The sequence below is a fragment of the Neofelis nebulosa genome, chromosome 6 (genome assembly GCF_028018385.1).
Source record: "Neofelis nebulosa isolate mNeoNeb1 chromosome 6, mNeoNeb1.pri, whole genome shotgun sequence".
In the NCBI taxonomy this organism is placed as follows: Eukaryota; Metazoa; Chordata; class Mammalia; order Carnivora; family Felidae; genus Neofelis; species Neofelis nebulosa.
In genome coordinates this window covers 123,242,125-123,264,958 of record NC_080787.1, presented here as the reverse complement: position 1 = coordinate 123,264,958, position 22,834 = coordinate 123,242,125, and the positions used below count along the sequence as shown (strand labels likewise).

At 38.8% G+C, this 22,834-nt stretch overlaps 1 protein-coding gene across 3 annotated transcripts in view; it reads left to right on the top strand.

Annotated features, from left to right (window-relative positions):
* The window catches only part of STX7 (syntaxin 7), a 42,872-nt gene extending 20,667 nt beyond the window's left edge, over positions 1 to 22,205 (top strand). The window contains exons 3-10 of one of the 3 annotated variants that reach the window (XM_058735297.1): positions 7,334 to 7,403; positions 9,557 to 9,650; positions 10,345 to 10,482; positions 11,261 to 11,313; positions 12,095 to 12,191; positions 13,354 to 13,426; positions 18,083 to 18,165; positions 20,800 to 22,205. In XM_058735297.1, the coding sequence (XP_058591280.1) occupies positions 7,334 to 7,403; positions 9,557 to 9,650; positions 10,345 to 10,482; positions 11,261 to 11,313; positions 12,095 to 12,191; positions 13,354 to 13,426; positions 18,083 to 18,165; positions 20,800 to 20,892 (701 nt within the window). In that variant the 3' untranslated portion in view covers positions 20,893 to 22,205. The other 2 variants (XM_058735299.1, XM_058735298.1) reach the window with 2 other exon arrangements.
* Positions 22,206 to 22,834: the final 629 nt, after the last annotated feature.

Below are 22,834 nucleotides of genomic sequence, written 5' to 3'. Positions count from 1 at the left end.
GCATCTGCCTGCTCTTCGGGAAAGAACTTTCAGAGGTCAGCAGCCTGCGGCCTCTAGCAGGGCCCAGGCTCCTCCTTCCTCCTCCGCCAGGAGGGTGTCTGGTTCCTTCTCAGCCCTGTTCCTGGTCCCACTCAGAATGTGAGCGTACTTTTCTGGAAGTGGGTACTTGTTGGTGACATCTTGGAGCTCTGCCTCCTTTATTCCTTAGGGATCCCACTCATGTGGCTTCCCACTCAGGATCTGCTCTTTTCTGTTGCTTTGGGCCACATGGATATATTTTTGAGAAGTTTTTGTTGTCCTCATTTCTCTGAAAACAAAACTTTTGTGGGTTTCCTCCCCCCCCCCCCCCCACTTTTGTTCTCTGTAGCTTCGGAAGGGAAGAAGAGGGAAGATTCAGGAACAGACTTATACCATGTCCCATTTTCTTTTTTTTTTTTTTTTTTTTTTTTTTTATTTATTTTTGGGACAGAGAGAGACAGAGCATGAACGGGGGAGGGGCAGAGAGAGAGGGAGACACAGAATCGGAAACAGGCTCCAGGCTCTGAGCCATCAGCCCAGAGCCTGACGCGGGGCTCGAACTCACGGACCGCGAGATCGTGACCTGGCTGAAGTCGGACGCTTAACCGACTGCGCCACCCAGGCGCCCCGGCCATGTCCCATTTTCAATCCATCTTAGCAACATCTGAGTAGCAATGTCTTGGCAAATGGATCAGAAATTAGGAGTGAGGTAACAGTTCAGAAATCACTGCCATACAAACTGGAGGTGAATTCATGACATGGCTAACAACACTCGGCTGCTTTTGGAGCAGAAGGAGAATTAATGGGCCATTTGGTGGATGACAGAAAGGCAGCTTGTCAAAAAGGAGGGTCAGGAAGGCTGGAGAGCTGGAGGAGTAGGGCTTGGCCACTGGCGAGTCCTTGCCTGGGTTTGCTGCTTACACAAATCACCTTCTCAAGGGACCACTTCTGATTCTAGGCTCCCTCAGAGTAGGTAAGCTGAGCAGATCCATGTGATAAAATGTTAGCACTGAATATCTTTGCTAAGAAGAGTTTGTAATGTTCCAGCCATCTTAGAAATCCAGAGTCTTGTTTACATACAGTTTTCAAGTGGCTTGATTTTGTAATTTATTTTTAAGAACCATGCCTCAGGGGCACCTGAGTGGCTCAGTTGGTTGAGCTTTCGACTCTTGATTTCCGCTCAGGTCATGATCTCACAGTTGGTGAGTTAGAGAGCCCCACATGCGTAGGATTCTCTTCTCTCCCTCTCTCTCTCTCTCTTCCTTCCCCCGCTCATGCGCTCGCTCTCTCTCTCTCTCAAAAAATAAACATAAAAAAAAAAAGAAACCAGGAACTGTGCCCTCAGATTTAACTCTTTATTAATCTATAGTAGCTTTAAAATACCCTACATTTCCATTTTGTCAATCTACATGCCTTTCTACGTTTGAAATATCTGGGAAGAAAACCAATGAGAGATTTAAAATTAAATGTATTTGGAGTGTTCTGAATTTGAGATAGCTTGCAGGTGTGCTAGTTAGTTTCAGGAAGGAGAGCACAGCAAACCAGTGGACTTGGCCTCTGGAGGCGCAGACTCCATAGCGGGCTTCTCAGCTCAAGACTCATCCTTATCTTCCTCTTACCCCTTTTTGTCTCCACAGTTTGCTTCAATTCTTTCACCGACAAAGAAGATAAGCTGCCTATCCAGGTCACAAGACAGAGCATGAGATAGAGAGGATATTGGAAAAAAGCCCATAATTATTTTAGTAGCTGTCTTTCAGATTCTCTGGGGGGGGATTTCCCACTTGTGATACACTTTTTAGAAGTATAATACTGTACACGTTTCTTAGTTTTTCTTGATATATGAAATAGTCCCATTTCACTCCATTTTTATTTCTTAAAGCCTTTTTGTGTTGATACTTCTTCCAACTAGCCGATAAGATTTTTTATGATATATTACCCTGTGCACCTTGTACTCTGTAATGAACCTAACCTAATGGTTCTAACTTGAATTATAGTAAATTTACCAGGATAGCATCTTTCGTTCTTACAGAGGTCTGTGCTGTTCCAAAATGTTTTCATATGTATCATCTTCTGTAGTACTCGAAAGTACCCTTTGAAACAGGTAGAGGGATTGATTGATAGATGAGAAAAGAGTGGAGGAGGAAAACAGTTTATTTCTTTCAACATTTAGTTGTTTTCTAGTTCAGTTTCAATGACATCATTTGTACATAACTGCTAGGTACTTCTCACTGTCAGGCAACTCTTCCCTTGTAATTATAGGATATAACTATTCTGTGTCCATTGATACATCGTCTCTGCAGTTCTCGTAACTATATCAGAAATGATGAAGTCTCAGTACCCTCCTAAGGCATGGTTCACATGAGTTAGCTAACATATGTTAATATTCTTATTGTTGGGGCGCCTGCGTGGCTCGGGCGGCTGAGTGTCTGACTCTTGATTTTGGCTAAGGTCACACAGTTGTGAGATCAAGCCCTGCGTTGATCATGGAATCAGTTAATCAGCATGGTGCCTGCTTGGGATTTTCTCTCCCCACCCCACCCCCCCCGCCCCGCACCCCCTCCCACTTGTATATATATTCTCTCTCTCTCTCTCTCTCTCTCTCTCTCTCTCTCTCTCTCAGAATAAATAAATAAACATTAAAAAAAGAGAATTTTCTTATTGTTCACTTCTGACTTTCAGGAGAAAGACATAAACCCCTTCATACCATTAGTTCTCCATGTATTGAGTTCATTCTTACAATATCCAGTACAAAGTGCTTACATGCATTGTTTTCTGTTGAAGTTCATGGCAATTGAGAAAGAGGTAATTTTCTCTCCGTTTGACCGTTGAGGCAATGATAGCTTGGAGAGATTAGGTAAACGGCTGAAGGTCAGCAGCTAGGAAGAAGTGAGGTCAGGTTTCCAAATCAGGCTGTCTGGCTCCGAGGCTGCTGGCTGGTCAGCATTATACTTCTGAGTGTGGTGTGGCTGACACTGAGTCAGTCTCAACATCACCTGCTCAAGGGTTTTCCTAGCCACGGTTTTTTGTTTTTGTTTTTGTTTTTTCTGTGATTGGCTGTTACAATTCTGAGTTGTTTTTTGGGTTGAGCAATGGGAATATTTACTCTTAGAAGAGAAGATAGCCGTATTCTGTTTTTTGGAGATAGTTCTTTGAATGCACTATGTGCCTGTTAGGGCTGGCCTAGGTGGTCCCTCACGCCGGCCACTCTCACTGGTCAGACAGCATCCTCCCGCACCCCAGTGACCTCTGACAGGTTGGGACATTACATAGCTCCTCATACCAACTGCTGCCTATGATGGCAAAGATTTTTCTTTGCAATGAAGCATTTTTCTTAAGCACTCCACTAGATGGCAGCAGACCCGTGTGGAATAGAATAGGTCTTCTGTACTGAAGCCAGAAAGGGGACTGCTTTGTTTTTGAGGAAATAATAATGTACCTTTTCTGGATGTGTAGGTAGTAGTATTCTCTTTATGTTATAGAAAAGTGGGATGTATTCTTTAAAGTCACCTCTCTAGAAGTGTAATGGTGCAGGTAATGCAAAAATAATGTGTTCATTGCATTCTTATAGAGGTGCATCTTGATTTAATCATACCTCTGTGTATTAGGTGAATTTTTCTTTGAGACCCTGTTTATGGTTATGTAAAGAATTTGTTCCTTAATTTTCATGTTTCATGAAACTCTGGCGGGTACTCTGCAAAAATTTTCCTCCAGTATGCAACAAAGTAACTGTAATTCTTTCTAAATTAATGAGAAAAGAGCAGCCCTTGAAATAATCTGTCAAACTAGCACCTGTGATGTACTGATTACTTATTCTTTCTGAAAGTTGCAGAAATTCAACTCCGCCTTTACATGCCCGCTTGGTGAAAAATTTGCAACATTGTTAAGTATTATACCACATAGGCTTAGTAACATAGTGAGTACTTAGTACATTCAAGTAACACACTGACTCAGAGTTTGTGAATACAAAGTTTTAGCAGTTTTTACTGATTTAGGACAGGGATTGGCCAACTTTTCTCTAAAGGGCCAAAGAGTAAATATTTTCAGCTTTGTGGCCACGTCTGGTCTCCTGCATATTCTTCTTTTTTGTTGTTGTTTGTTTTTTCTATTTTTTTTAAATTCTTTAAAAATGTAACAACTAGTCCGAGCTGGAAGGCGGTACAAAACGCCATAATTTGCTGACACTGATGTAAAAGGGTAACACCAGTCATTGAAAATGAGGTCTCTGGAATCTTGCCAGTTCATAAGATCTGAAGAAAGGACAGGCATTTATTTCCTGATCAGTTGTAGCCAGGCTGACCGGCCTTTGTGATCCACCGAAGGGCCATGAAACTTACAGCTCAATTCTTTATTCCAAGTTAGCATACACTTATTTTTGTGTTTCCTTGCTTGTTGGCTTTGGCATACATACACCTAGATTATGCAGTAATCTTTTTTAAAAAGTCTTTTACTTCTAGCCCTTGTAGCACACTGAAAATATTGTTTTGAAAACCCCCAAATCTACATTTTTAATCTTAGCTCTTCTAAATAACTGATTTCTTGGACAAGTCAGTTATTCCGTCTGATTCTCAGCATTTTTGTTTATAAAATAGGATTAAACTAATGCCACATAATACTTCTCCTAAGCTTGATTCAGTAATTTCAGCTATGTTTCCATCGGCCTTTTGTCAGATCACATGATACCTTTGAGCCTTAAGTGTAGAGCTCTACAAATTAAAGGATCACCTTGAATCAGTGTTGACATACTAAACCCCTCCCACTGTGCCTGATACATAGTGAATACTCAGTAAATGTTGAATAAATGACTAGTTGAGCACCCTTCCTTTTCTTAACTCCCTTCTTACAGATGCTTTATGTTAGAAATACATATCCTTTCTTACATAAGATTTGTTCTTTCTAATGCCCTTTTGTGGTCAGCTTTTAAAATATTCATTGAGTGTTGGGGTGCCTCTGTGGCTCAGTTGGTTAAGTGTCCATCTCTTGATTTTGGCTCAGGCCACCATCTCATGGTTTGAGAGTTCAAGCCCCACTTCAGGCTCTGCACTGACAGCATGGAGTCTGCTTGGGATTCTCTGTCTCCCTCTCTCTCTGCCCCTCCCCTGTTCATGATCTTTTTCTCTTTCAAAAATAAATAAGTAAACTTTTTAAAAAATGAATGAATAAATAAAATATTCCTTGAGTGTCAACAATGTGGTGAGTGTTAGATATACAAAAACTAATAAGACTAGTTTACTTTCAAGTCAGGGAGACAGTAAGTAATGTAATTATTTCAATTTATATGCAGGTATGGCATCGGAGGTTTCAGTCTCCAGGACTGAAGTGTCCCATTTCTTACACTTTGAAACTGTTACCAGTACCACCTCCATTTAGGCTTTTTTGATTACCCTCCCATAGCAGACCAATTTTGTAGCTCTTTATTTGAAGCATTTACTCTCCTGCTTCCCCTCAGGGTTTACGTGATGTGCTTTCTTTCCCTTTTTTGGACGAGAGAGTAGGAGGCCTTATTTTACTTATATCTTCATGAAAAAGCATTCATGAAAAGCATCTAGCACTCAATTCAGTGCATTCTGTTAGGCAGTAACATCATGGTAGCATTCCTAATTAACTTCATTTTATAAGATACTGTGTTATTAAAAGAATTGTTTCAGAGTGAGAGGAAGGTCATCAGCTAGAACATTTGACTTGTAAGGAATTTCAGTATCTATAAAATCTAAATAGCACTGACTAAATCTGGCTTTTGTTTACAAATACCTCGTTTAAGAGTCTGCCTTTCTTTTTATGACTGCTACGAGGTCTCTTATTATTAATTACCCATATTACTCTTGGTGGAGGTAAGCAAAATGCAGAGACTCTGAAAACAGTTTTATTGCTTTAACAATCAGGATTTTTTTCTCCCTAAGACTGGATCTGCGATGATATACTTCTCAGTGATCATGATATTATAACCAAGAAGATCTGGATATAATTAAGAATTCTAGGTATTAGGTGACCAAAAATAAATATGCATTATAGCTCGTCTCTTTTGTTTGCTATGGTGAACATACTTTCTTTTGTTTTGTTTTGTTTTCTTTTCTTTTCTTTTCTGTTTTTGGATATGTGTAAATTCTTTACTTTCAGATGGATTTTCAGCTTCTACTTGACATTTTATTTGCCTGCACACATGCATAAAGCTATAGGACCTCCCCTTTTGTGAGAAATAACCTTTAAAAAAAAAAAGTTGGCGCGTTTATAGACTTTGTGAGCTTAGCATGAATTTTAACTCTTGACTTCTAATTTTGAATGTTTGAAACCTACAGAAAAGTATAGGGCAGCGAACTATACCTTTTACCTGGGTTCACCAGTTGTTGACGTTTTTACACTTTTGTTTAGTATCTCTCTCTCCAAATTCAAATTTCAAAATCGAAACCCAAGATTCTTCAGTTGCCCCACATTTTTTTTTTTTTTATAGCATGTTTTTTATTCCGATTTAGATTCCACTCCAAAATCCAACATTGCCTTATGGGTGCTTTAGTTCTTTAATTTGGAAAGCCCATCTGCCTTGTCTTTTTTTTTCCCCTTTCGTGACAATGACATTTTTAAAAGCCTAGACCAGTTTTTTTGTAGATTATCTTGCAATCTAGATTGGTCCGATTTTTTTCTCCTCATGATTAGTTTCAGGTTAAACATCGCATGGATCATATTATGACCTTCTCATTGCATCCCATCAGGAAGCTTATCCTGCCGGGTTGTCTCATTGGTGCTGCTAAATTTGATCATTTTGTTTTAAGCAACAAATTTACCTAAGATGAAGTTAACTCTTTTATAACTAATGTCATCTGTGTGGGGATAATTTGAGATTCTGTGACTATTTTGTGGTTTCAGCATTCTTTATGATGCTTGCCTGCCTCCATTATTACATAGAAAATTCCAAATTAATTATTTCAATTCTATTATTCCTCCCTTGTTTATTAACAATAATTCATTCATTTTATATTCTACTAACTTGTGTAACTGTTACAGTTATTTTCCTTACAGTTTTTATGCCTGTTAGAGCTAAGTGTGCCATTGTTCTAAATGTTCTGAGGGGCAGGGAAGAAAATACTTCTGGATCATAAGTGCAGTTTTACATGTTAATGGCCCCACACAATTTCCTCTTGAAAATTAATGCACTATTCTAATTAGATTTAAATAAACCACTCATTTTTAATTTTTTCTCAACGTTTTCTATATTCATCTCTTTTTCTTTTTCTAAGTGCCCAGTTGCCTGTATTAATTTCTAATGTAATTTCTATTGCCCTAACATTTGTAACAATTGTACATTTATTTTCCGTCATAATAGCTGTGGAAATACAGAGGACCCTGAATCAACTTGGAACGCCTCAAGATTCACCTGAACTTAGGCAACAACTGTAAGTATTTAATACAAAAAAGAAAGAAAGGAAAAAAAAAAACACTGTTAGGTTGCTTTGATGGTATGTCATGTTATGTTCACCAGAGAAATAATGGAAAATTAATAAAATTTTTCAGCTACCTTATTTGAACCAAGCTTTTGTGTTGGTTTTTCCTTGTTCCGGGTAAGCAGATGTTTTTCATTGAAGAGCTAGCTTACTCCAGCAAAGCAGAACTTCCTTAGTTGCCTTTCTTACACTTCCTGAATAGGTTGTTCTGATGGCTTTTGGAAAATGATACTCTAAGCTTCTCTATGTGATTTTCTTCCCATAGCTGACAGTTCCTTCAGTGATTAGATTTTTATTTGGTTTAGATCCAGTACTTACTCAATATGAATTGTTAGCCCTCTAAACACTTATACCTACATCTTTGAATTTCAGAAAGCATTAGCCTCTGTTTAAAAAAAATAAAAAGTTCTGATGAAGTTATGCAGTACATATTTCAGTAAATTAATATGCTGCTAGAAGAACAGCAATGATATTTTGTCGTGTTACAGATTTTACAGTATTTTTACACAGTTTCTCACCTGAATCTTACAAAATTAGAGTGAAATACATAGATCAAAATAATTATTTTCGTTTCGCTTGTAAGGAAAATATGTCTCGGCGGGTTTGATGATTTGCCTAACATTATTCTGAACCTGAATCTTAAATCTTAATTCAGTGTTGTTACAGCCCAATTGCAAGTGATAAATATGCAGTAAATGAGACCCAAACAACATTAGCTATAGAAGGAAAAAATTGCAGGGACACCTGGGTGGCTCATGGGAGTTCGGGCCCCACGTCAGACTTGGCACTGGTGGTGTGGAGCCTGGTTGGGATTCTTGCTGTCACCACTCTCTCTCTGCCCTCCCCCTCTTGTGCTTCTTCTCTCTCTCAAAATAAATAAACTTAAAAAAAAAAAATTGCAAAGAGCAAGAAATTCAAAGATAGATGGTAGGAAATCATGTTTTTTATGAAGTACAATTTGAAGAATTTATAGTTAGGTGTAATTTATACTGATGTTTTCTGCAGTGGAGAGATGTTGGGGTGGTAAAAATGCCCCAAGTTTAAATAATAACCCATCATTTGTTAAACTAAAAGGGAATAGGAACACATAATTCTTAATAGTTATAATATTTGCTAAGGTTGGTAGTGGAGACTGTGAATAAGTAGATATCAGTAAGGTCTTCTTTTCAGAAATGTAGCTGTATTTCATTTCCTAAAGATTTTTAAAGGTTTGTTAAAGGCAGTGGACTTGGTAAATAGATAACAGTAGTTTGTAATTCTTCCTTATCAATCAAATACAGTTATCTGTGCTCTAAAATACTCTTATATAGTATCTCATTATTTTACAGGATCCTAAGTATGATTCATATAGGTGTTTAAAATGAGAGATAATATAAATGAGAAGTACTAATGTTGTAATTTGTAAAGCATCACATTAGTATAAGCTTATTTTGTTTTTAGTCAAGTTCTTTAGTTAAAAAATCTGACTTTTTTACTTGATAAGCTAGCTAGCAAGATAGATACAGATACTAATATAACTTATTTCTTACGGGGCTTTCTCTTTACAGAGAAATGCTATTATTTTTTCCACAGCAAACTTAAAAAATAGTAAATGTATATTATTATTTATTACCTCCTCCCCTCTTTTTTTAAAAGTCTGTAGAAGGATACAAATGTCCAGATAGAGAAAGAGGAGAGGATACAGGTACCTCCAGCCCTGAGAACTGGACAGAGTCTCAGGCGACAGACCTTCGTCATTTATTCAGCTAACCTGCCAGTTGCAGGATGCAGACAAAAGGCTCCCCCCAACCCCCCAAATTATCTGCAACATCACACATCCCACAGTCTGCCTTTGGCTCCAGTCATCTTCCTTTCTAAATGACTACTGATTTCTCAAAGCTTGGTTGCCATGTGTGAGTAAAGAACTTTCCGTGTAATATTTGCTCAATATCTATCAAAAAATAGAACCTGGACATTTTTGTTTTCATAGAGAAGATTTAGAGCCAGCCTATAAAAAAAGGGGGGGGGGATTTTTATCAAAGTATTCATCAGGATTGATTCAACTGGCAGCATTGTAACTTAAATCTCTTCGCTCTTTGGCAATAATGTGTGTTTTCTCACTGTAGGCAACAGAAGCAGCAGTATACTAACCAACTTGCCAAAGAGACAGATAAGTACATTAAAGAGTTTGGATCCCTGCCCACCACCCCCAGCGAACAGGTATCAAGCCTTAAGACACATTGTTGATGTATTGAATGTGAAAGAAATCACATGCATTGTAGGGTCTTTGAACTGTTATGCTAGAAAGGAAATCAAGGGGGAAAAATTGTATCTGAGATTAGTTCACAGAACACAAAACTATATTTAATTGCCCAGGTAGTATCCTGTGGTTCAATAAAACAAGAATTATTTCCATGAAGTTGCCCTGACCCATAATTAAGCAAGTGCTCAGAAAATGCTTCCTGAGTAATTGTTTCCTGGCTTTCCAGGGCTGACTCCTTGCGACGTGCACACTCATTCAAGATGTGAGGTTTCCTAGGGGCACATATTTGTTTCCTTGCTTATTACTTAGTGGAAGTGACTACTTAGGTAAGAGTACAAGGTTTTATTTTCCTAAAAAGAGAACAAAAGGAGCTACTTCAAAATAATCTCAAAATCATGGCCCAGTCTTTAGGATGGAAATACGAGGTGAGAAATCCAGCATTTTGGACCTTTTGTCTCAAGGTGGTAAATATACATAGTATTTGGACACACTGTCGAAATGTAATTGAAAGTTAATCAGTGAGGCCCCATAATTGGGGAGTGAGTGAAAATTTCAGAATAAAATAAAGAGCCAAGTACTGGTGAAACAACTTCTACGAATTCTCTAGAACTTCACAGTTTGATTCTAGTACGTTTCTCCCCTTTCATCTAGCGTCAGAGGAAAATACAGAAGGATCGCTTAGTGGCTCAATTCACGACATCACTGACAAACTTTCAAAAGGTCCAGAGGGAAGCTGCTGAGAAAGAGAAAGAGTTTGTTGCTCGAGTAAGAGCCAGTTCCAGAGTATCTGTAAGTATTTAATGGGGCGTTATAAAGTGAACATGTCGTTCCCTTGAAAGACTACACTGGCATTTTTTTAAGTCAGAACAATCTGTGACTATTCTGGACATTAATATTTGAATATTTATTTTCAGGTTTTTCAATTTTAAGAAGGATGGTAGTTCTGTAATGTTGTAGTTATTTTGTCCATGATATAGAACCAAAATTACAGATGACTGTATAAGAATATGGGAACATTTTGTCAGAAAAGATGAGAGGTCAGATCCTGAGTGACAGTCCCACATTGATTTCTACTAGAAGTTGTCACTTTCTGTCTGGACTGATGCAGGGAACACTTTACTCCCGGGTTATATGAAAATGATGAAAATGAACAGAGTGAATTATTGTGTGAATATTGAAAATAAATATAAGAGAAAATAAATGTAAGGATAAGTTAAAGTGGAATTTTTAGTTAATCTAATTTTATATTCCCTTAGAAACTATTGTAAGATGTTTCCTTGTTCCTTAATGTAGAGGTTCCAGGACTATATTATATTTTAATCAAATAATATTTATTATTTGGCCGTTTGGAATATTTAATAAATTCCTTTCTTGTCAGCTTAGGATACAATTTTAATATTACTTGAAGCACTTGACCTAAAAAATTAGAACAAGAACATTTCTCTTTTCTCTACCCATGTGCGCACATGCGTACATAAATCAGATTACATTATTATAAGAGAAAATGTGAGTGTTGTGTGTTTTTTCTTTGCCCTTTCTCAATCTGTCCTATTACTAAATTATTCAGGGTGGTTTTCCTGAGGACACCTCAAAGGAAAGGAATCTTGTATCCTGGGAAAGGTAAGAAATACAAAACATACTGATCAAAAGATAATTTTCCAAATTCACTCTATATATTATGGTCTCTAGAACAGAATGAAAGCTTTCAGTTTCTTATATCTTAAATATCCTCAGTTATTTATAAATAGCAATAAATTTAAACTTTTTTTCAAAATAGTTATTTATAAAATATATAAATATATAAAACATGCTGGGGTGCCTGGTGGCTCAGTCGGTTAAGTGTCCGACTCTTGATTTCAACCCAGGTCATGATCTCATGGTTCGTGAGTTCGAGCCCCACCTCAGGTTCTGCACTGACAGTGCAAGAGCCTGCTTCACATTCTCTCTCTCCTCCTCTCTCTCTGCCTCTCCCCTGCTCACTTGCTCTGTCTCTCTCAAAATAAATAAAATAAAGATTAAATATATATATGTATAATGTATATAATATTTCAATATAGCAGTAATAATTTGTAAATAATGATATATCCAAATGTTATTGACTTATTATTTGATGTAGATTATTTCCTCATGTGAGGTTGAAGTCAACCAAGAAGAAATACCCAGTTGCTAAATATAGCTTCCAGTAATTAAATATTAACTCTGAAAAGTAATGTAAATGAAATGAAACATGAGAAAATGTGATTAATACTTCTGTTATAGTGTTAAAATTTAAGAAATTTAAGCAGTTCTCTGACTTTGAAGAAAAGATACTCTATTTCGTATTTCTGAAATAGGAAAAGAATTCCTACTATTTTAATACCAGTCTTTTTTTTTTTGCTTTTTTCCATATTCTGCCTGTTAGCCAAGCTCAACCTCAGGTGCAGGTGCAGGATGAAGAAATTACAGAAGATGACCTCCGCCTTATTCATGAGAGAGAATCTTCTATTAGGCAACTTGAGGTAAGCTTTGTGTGGCCATTGGGTGGCAGCTGTGTTCTCAGTGTGTTTGTGACAATTCTGGGGGAGGGGCTGGGAAAGAAAACTAAATGTATCAGTGTAGGGGTATTTCTTACCAATGAGAATAATTCCCTTTTAAAAAATAAATCCCTTTAGAATTTGTGCTAAAATGAGAGACCCGACCTCCCTCGTCTCCAGATTTGTTTTTTATCCTGTCAGGTCACCACTGCAGGTCCTTCACACGGAGGAAATCTCAGTTCAGAGATGTGTGTTCAGGGAGCCTGGATGGCTTCTGTAGCACATGGTGCACCTCAGACCCGCCTGAGTGAGACTGGACAGGGGCTTGACACGTATCTTATTTCTCTGTAACATGTTCTTGACCTCAAAGAGCTCTAAAGGGATTAGTAAACCTCAGTTCTTGTGGAACCCACCTATTCTCTAGAAGGTGGGCTGATAATAGCTAACAGTAGCTACAGTTTATTAAGGGTTTTCAAGCCCCATGTGATCAATTTTTTGCATGATCTCATTTAGTTCCCCTAAAAACTGTGAAGTAGTTAACTGTGTTGTCATCATCACCATTTTATAGGCAGGGAAATAAGGCACAGGATGAATATGTAAATTCCCCCCCCCCATAAAATATTTTAACTTTATTCTTTAATAGGGCAAAATAAAAGTTATTGGATATTAAAGAAAAGTAAATTTATAACTTCTTCATCACTATTCCATTGCATAATCAAATTTATTAATGTGAGACTTTAAATTTATACCTAATGTTTTGTACTTTTACAGTGTCAAATTGATGTGTAAGTTTTTACTAGAAATATAGCCTAACAATAATTTGTTTTACTCTTGTGAGGAAATACTGCTAGTGATAACAAAACTATCAGATTACATGAACATAAACTCAGTAACCCAGGGCCCTTCTCTCATAGATTCCTGGTTTCTATGCTGCCTCGTTTGGTATTTTTAACGTCACAAACTTACTTTTAAAGAACTGGTTACAGTTGTTCAAGGTCATGTTACTTAGGATTAATTATAGTAAAGTAGTTTCCTGATATTTCCAAAATTTATGGTTTAAGTCTACATGCATTCTCACTTAATTTTTGCCTTTTGTGGGTTGGGGGCTGAATTTCTGATTGTAATAATATGTGCTTTTTTCTCTCAGGCTGATATTATGGATATTAATGAAATATTTAAAGATTTGGGAATGATGATTCACGAGCAAGGAGATGTAATAGGTAAGCCCTGCTGAAGTAGGAACAGTCTATAGCAATTTACCTGTGATAACTTCTTTTTTGTTTTGTTTTTATTTTTGAGAGAGAGAGAGAAAGTGTGTGAGCAGGGGAGGGCCCGAGAGAGAGGGAGACAAAGAATCCAAAGCAGGCTCCAGGTTCTGAGCTGTCAGCACAGAGCCCAATGCAGGGCTCGAACTCACAAACCACAAGATCATGACCTGAGCTGAAGTCGGATGCTTAACCGACAGAGCAACCCAAGTCCCCCCCCCCACCTTTTTAAAAAAAAAATTATTTTTGAAAGAAAGAGACAGAGCATGAGCTGGGGGTCGAGAGGGAAAGGGAGGCATGGAATCTGAAGCAGGCTCCAGGCTCTGAGCTGTCAGCACAGAGTCCGACCAGGCTCGAACTCAGTGAACCCCAAAATCATGAGCTGAGCCAAAGTCAGATGCTTAACGGACTGAGCCACCCAGGTGCCTCTACCTGTGGTTACTTCTCAACCGAGAGTAACCCCTCTCTCTTTCAGACCCCCTAGTATTAAAAGCACAGCCTCTGCAACAGACAAAGCATTACCCTTGGCATTATCTAAAACAGATCTTCTTTTTGGCTCCTACTGATCAAATCAACCAGCTTCATTTATTTGAGTCTCTAAATCTAACAAGAACCTGCTGCTGCAGAGACCATGGAAGGCACCACATAGCCTCATTGCCACTTATTTGCAGGACCCCTGGTTTCCATCTCAACCCCTGTTAATTCTCATCCCACCAAGCACTTTCTGCAAAACTTGTGCTATTTATAATTGTGCATGCTATCTTATCTTTTATTTTATTTTATTTTATTTTATTTTTTTAATTTTTTTTTCAACGTTTTTCATTTATTTTTGGGACAGAGAGAGACAGAGCATGAACGGGGGAGGGGCAGAGAGAGAGGGAGACACAGAATCGGAAACAGGCTCCAGGCTCCGAGCCATCAGCCCAGAGCCCGACGCGGGGCTCGAACTCACAGACCGCGAGATCGTGACCTGGCTGAAGTCGGACGCTTAACCGACTGCGCCACCCAGGCGCCCCGCTATCTTATCTTTTAGATTGGAAGGAATAGGTAGCTATTTGCCTAATCATTTATTCTGCTATCTTTTTGGTAGATTAATTTAGTTGTATTAGATGGTAAGCATTCTTTTATAGATTCTTTTAAAAAATAATCAGTGACTAAGACTCCCTATAAGTTTTAAATGTGATAGCTTTTCAGTTAAGGTATAACTATCTGGACTGGTCAAAATCCTGATCATTTTTATCATTTGGAAATATGAAGATACCAGTGGATGTATCTAAAGATACATTCAGTATATTCTCTGAATTTGGTTCAGTTTAAATACTTGGACCTATACTTTGCTACAAATAAGTGTTTTGTGTCCATTCTTACCCTTCTCTGTAGTTACAGTAGATCACAGGATAAAATTTCAAAAACCAGTTCTTTCATTCATCCAGTCAATATTTATTGAGTGCCTAGTATATGCAAGCACAAATCTAGGCATTGGGGATTTAGCTGAAATTAGACAAATGGTAAAAGACCCTGCTTTCATGAATCTTATAATCTAATTGGAGGAGAGAGAGAATTTTTATAAAAGGAAAGAAAAGTAAGTAAATGCTGATTAGTGCTATCGGGGAAAATAGCAAAAGTAGGAGGATGGGGCTGCTTGCAGTAGAGAATGTTACGCCTCTTCTAGGGTAGTCAGGTAAGACCTTACTGGTAAGTGACATTTTAGTGACGTCTTCATGAAAATAAGGGAGTAAGTGAAAGAAAATCTTCTAGGCAGAGCAAAGGACAGTTGCAAAGGCCTTCAGGTAGGAGCATGTCTGATGCTTTTGGTGAGTGAAATGAGTAAGAGGGAGTGGGAGATGATGTCAGGAATCATAAAGTTCAGCATCATATAAGATCCTGAGCCATTATGAGGACTTTTATTATTACTAATGGATGGAAAGCCACAGGAGGATTTGAGCAGAGTGTTATCATCTGACTTAGGTTTTTTTTTTTTTTTTTTTTTTTTAATTGTATTGTATTGTATTTTGAGAAAGAGTGAGTGCACATGGAGGAGAGGGGCAGAAGGAGAGAGAAGGAGAAGCAGAATCTTAAGCAGATCAATACTCAGTGTGGAGCCCGATGTGGGGCTCGATCCCACAATCCTAGGATCGTGACCTGAGCTGAAATCAAGAATTGGATGCTCAACCAACCAAGCCACCCAGGCACCTGCCCTGACTTAGGTTTTAAAACACTCACACTGGCTACTAGTTTGAGAGCAGACTATCAAAGGGCAAGACTAAAAGCAAAGAGACCACTTAAAAGGTGATCGCTGCAATCTGGGTGGGCAGTGTGTTGCCTTGGATCAAGATGGAAGCAGCATGGGAATGCAAGCTGGTGCGGCCAGTCTGGAAAACAGTATGGAGGTTCCTCAAAAACTAAAAATAGAACTACCCTACAACCCAGCAATTGCACTACTAGGCATTTATCCAAGGGATGCAGGCGTGCTGTTTCGAAGGGACACATGCACCCCCATGTTTATAGCAGCACCATCGACAATAGCCAAAGTATGTAAAGAGCCCAAATGTCCATCGATGGATGGATGGATAAAGAAGATGTGGTTTATATATACATTGGAGTATTAGCAATCAAAAAGAATGAAATCTTGCCATTTGCAACTACGTGGATGGAACTGGAGGGTATTATGCTAAGTGAAATTAGTCAGAGAAAGACAAAAATCAAATGACTTCACTCATATGAGGACTTTAAGAGATGAAACAGATGAACACAAGGGAAGGGAAACAAAAACAATATAAAAACAGGAAGGGACGAAACAGAAGAGACTCATAAATATGGAGAACAAACTGAGGGTTACTGGAGGGGTTGTGGGAGGGGGATGGGCTAAATGGGTAAGGGGCACTAAGGAATCTACTGAAATCGTTGCACTATATGCTAACTGATTTGGATGTAAATTAAAAAAAAAAAAAAAGCCATTCACCATGATTAAGTGGGATTTATTCCCGGTTTGCAAGGGTGGTTCAATATTCGCAAATCAAGCAACTTGATACAAATTGAGCATGATACACGCACTGAGCGTGGAGTCTGAAGGTTCTCCACCACCCTTCCCCCTCCCTCCCTCCCTCTCGTTCTCCCTCTTTCTCTCTCCTTCTGTCCCTCTCCCCTGCTAATGTTCTCCTCATAAAATAAAATAAAATAAAATAAAATAAAATAAAATAAAATAAAAAGATGGAAGTAGCAAAGTGGTGAGAGGTAGTGGAATTCTGGATAGTTTTAAAATGTAAAACCAAAAGGATTTACTGACTGGCTGGATGTGGATATGAGGCAGAATTAATTCAAGGACAACTCTTTCTTTAAGGTTTTAGCCAAGCCCAGGAAAACAATGATGTTGCCATTTTCTAAGATGTAGGAATCTGTAACTCCAGCTAGTATAGAGGGCTAGGAATCAACAATTTTTGGATATGTTGAAATGAGGTAGGTTTGCTTGGCAGGCAGGAATTTGAGGTGAAATAAATTAATGTCAGTTTGGTTTTTTGCTCCCATGGTCAGCTGCAAGGGTTCAGGTTGGGGTTTTGTCACATAAATCTGACTAAAGTAGGTGGCAAGGGAGCCAAGGGTGAATGTAAGAAAGTGTGGGCAAGTGGTAGCCCTGGGGATCTCAGCTGGGTAAGGAGGAAAGTGAGGACAGGCAGTGTGTTGAGGGACAGTGACATAGTGCTAGGGTCAGTGAAGTCATGGTTTTCAAAAGAGTGTGCTGTAAAGGTCACGTGATGCTCAGAGACTGAGGTGTGGAACTGAGTTTATAGAGAAACTGCAGTTATTGGTCGTGATAAGGTTTGGGATACAATCATGGAGGTCGGTGCCCGGAAAAGGAGAATAGGCAAAGTCATTGAAAATGTGTGGTCAGGGCACTGAGAAGGCTGAGTATTAGCAGGTCAACAATTGGCTGGTGAAATCTCCAGTTGTATAATAGCAGAAGCATCAAAGTGAATCTAGAGCTAAAATATTCCAAGAATGAAGGAAAGACCATGTTTGCTACAAGGGGGTTGGATGCATTTGCAAGCATGAGCTCTCCTTTTGAGAGTTGGTAGGGAGGAGGGAGAGGCAGTGATCTCGTGCTGCAGGGTGACCCCATTTCCACCTGTAGGCCAGAGCAGCTAGGGAAGGAGAACTTACGAAGGCTCATGGGTTCCCCAGGGGGGCTGGGTTTCAGCACAGAAGTAGCTTGATGATGACCACAGAGCAAGTGCTGGTTTTCGATACTCTGTTTACCCTCAGGAACAGTTGTTAGATGTTTAGTACCGCATTGGCCATTGGAGCCCGCAGACTAAATAGTACACTTCGGGGGTAACCAGGTAGACCTGGGGCTGTGTTGTAGTGAAGATGATCCAGTTTCTTTTCAAATATTTGTGTGTCATTTGGATCATTTGAGAAATAGTGCAGGGAAGAGTTACAGCCAATTTAACAAAAATTTTGACTTCACCCACATACTACTGATGTTAACATTTGAATAGTGAACATGGTTGATCTTACGTTGAATGAAATCTTGTGACGTGTGCAGCTCTCTTACTGGGGCATCAGCACCCGTCTAGCAGTTTTGCATGTCTGTATGTCTCTTTTCTTTTAAAGATAGCATAGAAGCCAACGTGGAAAACGCGGAGGTGCACGTTCAGCAAGCAAACCAGCAGCTGTCAAGAGCAGCAGAATATCAGGTAATATTTACTGCAGTAAATTACCTCATAACTTTGAGTTGCAGCTCTGTGTGTGTGAGAGAGAGAGAGATCGAGAGATCAGTCGGGTGTAAAGTAGCTGGAGATGTTCAAGTTTAAAATCCCATGGAAGACAGGTCAGATACCTGGTCAGTATAAAAAATAGCCTGTCTTGGGGTGCCTGGGTGGCTCAGTCGGTTAAGCGGCCGACTTCGGCTCAGGTCATGATCTCACGGTCCATGAGTTTGAGCCCCGCGTCGGGCTCTGTGCTGACAGCTCAGAGCCTGGAGCCTGTTTCAGATTCTGTGTCTCCCTCTCTCTGCCCCTCCCCCGTTCATGCTCTGTCTCTCTCTGTCTCAAAAATAAATAAACATTAAAAAAAAAAAAAATAGCCTGTCTGTTCCCAGGGTTGAACCAGAATTGTGGCCCACAGGGATAGGAAATTCAGTGTTTAGAGTCCTGAGGGGAGCAGGAGATACCTCTAGGCATTTCTCACAGCTGGTGATCTCTGATGCCAGCCCTCACCCTTTGTTTCTCTCACTCTTTCCTTTCAGCCTTGTTTTTTTTTTTTGTTTTTGTTTTTGTTTTTTTTTGGTCCATGACTTTCTGCACCAAGGAGGCAAAGATCTTTGTTCTAGAGAGTTCTCTTAATTCCTATGGCAATATATTCACTTGGAGTGCCCCTGATCACTAGGTATTCTGTCCACATTCAGCAGACCCTTCAGGAATGAATTGATCTCTTATGTGATTCAGGTTAATACAGGGAGTCCCTCTATATGTGACAAACAGAAAGTATGTGAAAGTACTCCACCAACATTAGGACCATGAGCTATTCATATAGCTTATGATATGAAGGCAATAAGGATAAGGCCCTTTTAAAACTCCCCTTTTTGTCGTTGTTTATAATTATTTTCTCAGACCTTATTGCCTTCTTATAAAATATCTAAGATATTGTCACCATCTTAGGTATTTTCAGTTGCTTTTCACCTTTGTTACTAACCCCAGAAGTTTCCTTTCGTTGCAGTGCCGTTTTTCACTAGACAAACCACTGCATCCTTGGTGATACATTGAGAACAATGAAGCTCTGTAGAAATTGCTGAGTTACAGCCCGTTGTATTCAGTGATGCAGTAACTGTCACTCACCTTTACCTTCTGTGGGCCAGTGATTCAGGTGTGTGGCTCAGCAGAATTAATGTCACAGACTGGACGTATCATTCATAAATAGTTGAACACACCCACATAGCCACAGATGCTAGGTTACAACTGCTCAAAACATAGCGGTTAGCAGGATGTATCAGTAACTAGGCTTACCTGCCATGTTGTTTTGCTTTTGGATTTTGGAGGGGTGTAGATATGTCTCCAAGTTTTACTTTCCCCTTGGGGAAGGGCCAGCCTACCTCCACCCTGGGGAAAAGGAGCACATCTTCCCAGTCTTCTCACCTCCGTATCTGGAGCTGCCCCATACTTAACCCCACGGGCCCTGGAGGGAGAAGGAAAGAGCCATGCAGCACAAGCACTGGGGAGAAAAGCAGCTTCCTCCAGTTCTCCTTGGAGGCCTTGGTATTAAAGTCATGTCTCTGCAAAATGTGGCACTTCTCAATAGTGTGGGTGAACCCTGAGTGGAAGGGCAGCTGATAGAGGCTCTTATTGCTGCAGTACCCTACCCCCCACCCCACGCTAGCGAGGGTGCCCTGGGCGCAGATGTCCTGTAGTGGGGAGCCTGTGATTGTTCTTAAAGGTGTATTATACTTGTGTCTGTGGTACTCACGTGGAGTCTGGGGAAAATACGCAGGCAGGATGCTGCTGAAACTTCAGAGAAATCGTGCTTCATTTATGAGGAATATTCAGTTGAAAAAGTTGCTGACTATGTGGTATACGGAAAGTCATTATAGTTTTCAGGAGAATTTCACAGAAACCTATCTTTCTGGAAATTTTATGGTACTCCTAGTCGACACAAAGAAAATTTACAGATTTTTTTACTTTGTAAGAAAAAGGATTCCTGCATGTTGCTGTGAGATACGCAAGCCATTAAAGAAATCTGGAAATCTACAGCTGGGCCAGAAATGAAGAACGGAACAAAACTTTTAACCTTTGTATTTTAAATGACTGTATTATAACTTTTTAGCTGTTTGGTTTTTATTTGTATGTTGAGATTTTTCATGCGGTTTCTGTTGATATTGAAGAATGGGAATTTTGGAAACTAATACTTCAGGAAAAATTGCCAAGCATTCATGTTTGTTGATATTTTCAGAGAACTCATTTTGAAGAGCAACTCTTTGATAAAAATTTTAAAATGTGTAAGCTTTTAAGCTGTTCTTAGTTTTTACACATAGGTAACCTCAGTCTTTTTAAGTCAGTAACCTATTTGCGTCTCTTTTTTAAGCCCAGAAAAATGACCGATAAAGGTTGAATGATTAGCCCCTGAATTAAACCACTAATTTAAGAAGACTATTTTTTGAAAGAATAGTGCCATTTGTATTTGTAGAGATTTTGGAGAAGCAAAAAAGTATAGCCAAAAATCTGAGGGCAGTTAATTACTATTGGTTTTACTCTAGAAATGAACCAAATGATTTTTCAGTTGCTATAGAGATGCTCCCCTACACATATAAACATGTTTTTTTGTTTTTGCATCTGTAGCGCAAATCCAGAAAAACCCTGTGCATCATCATTTTTATCATTGTCATCGGACTTGTAATTCTCGGTCTCATCATATGGAGAGTGAAAGGCTGAATTATAAAGGAGCACACTGTTGCACTACATTCTCTAAATTATGTACGAAGATTCCTGTAATCATTTTTTTTATTATTATTATTATTATTCTAAAGCTACTGCATAAAGGATGGCTCCCATACTTTGTTATTTTTATTTGGCAGGGGGAAGTTTCTTTTAGATTCAATCTGATATTTTCTAATACTGAAAGTTTTCTTGGTATCACTGCTGGCGTAACTTCTGTGCTTTTCAATCTAGTAACTCTGAGGTTTTGTCCACGATGTATATGCTTTTCATTTATAATTTATTTGCCCTGTTGACTTAGCTTTTGGAATCAGTAAATTTAAAGGTGTGTGTGTGTGTGTGTGTGTGTGTGTGTGTGTGTGTGTGTGTTCGTGTTCTGTGTGCATCTGTCTCTGTCACAGAGTGACATGCACCCAGATTTGTGTGACTTCAATTAAAAATGTCAAATTTGATTTTGATATGGGCCAGCAGAGGAAATATTCCCAGTAACGTAGGGAAAATTAACCCACCTGTTTGTGGTGGTTTGTTTTCTTTCGTTTTCTGGTTCATAACAGCACAAATTATCTATTTAACTTTTATTGTTGGTTTTCTCTTAAGACCTTCGTTTACTCTAAATGAAATCAGTGAGTAATTTCCTAGACTATCTCATCCTCCTGATGTGTATATATTAAACATTTGCTGTAGATTGCCTAGTAAAATACTAAGGATAATTGTTTTTGCATAGGACCTGTTTAAGTCTGATGTTTGCTGGGGTATGTGTAGTCACTATAACTGTTAAATGTAATTTGGAGGAAGAGTATGAAAAATCAGTTCATACCATGTTAGAAATCTGGAGACACAACTTGTTATTCTGCTGTGTACTTCCACAGCTATTAGGATGGAAAATTAATTACCTTCCCTGAAATCCTTCAGAATTATGGCTACATGTATATCCTTGGGTCAGAATTACTTTGGGGGAGCAACTTTCCCAGAATTATTGTTTTTGAGCACTAACACTTAAAATTTAATGTTTACCTTGCATACCATTTTGTACCGTCCTCCATTAGAAAACAATTTGGATGTTTGCCAATTAACCACTTGCCTTTTTAAATCAATGTTGTTTTGATGCACTAATCCGAATACTGTAAAGAAGTTTGTCTTAGTTTATAGTTTGTATTTTATAACAATGTTCTTATATAGCAGTTTGATAGTGAAGTCAGTGTTTTACATGGCAAGCTATGAGACTCCAAATGGGAACAAATAAAATAATTAAGTAAAAAGCGTGTCTTTGCAACCAGAATAAAGATGATTTTAAAAGTGTCTGGATAGTTCTACTTTGTGAGGACTCTGCTTTGGTGGGACCAGCACTTGACATAACCACACAGCAGCCCTTCTGTCTTTCTGGAGTACCAGTTTACTAAGTGTTTTATTTTGGCAACCTTTAAAAGTTTTGCTACTAGTAGGAGCTACCTTGCATGTCAGCAAAACTCCCATTGTTTTCCTACAGGAGACTGTAGAAAACGTTCTTGTGAGTGAGTGATTGGAAGCTTTGAGACTCTGTTTCCCAAATCAGCTTGCTTTAGTGAACAAGATGGGCTATGCAGGGGAATTTGTACAAATACTACCTGATCTGAGGTCAGTGCAAGCCCACCAGACCTGCTTGAACATGAAAGAAGTGTGCTGTTTCGTGTGAGAAGCCAGTATCTTACAGCTACATAAAAGTCCCAATGGCTCCCACAAGTCAGCTCAATTTTTTGCCAGGGTTGTACTTGATAAAATGTTTATTCTCATATAAGCACATTCACTTATTCTGTTCACTTCATGGTGAGTTCCCAGTGATAACAAAAGTACTTAATATTTTTTGACTGGTTTTAGCACCTTCATTTAAAGTAATATTTTATAAATTATTTTAACTGGGACACAGATCAGTGATTAAAAACAGGAACTGTAGTGGCTTGCA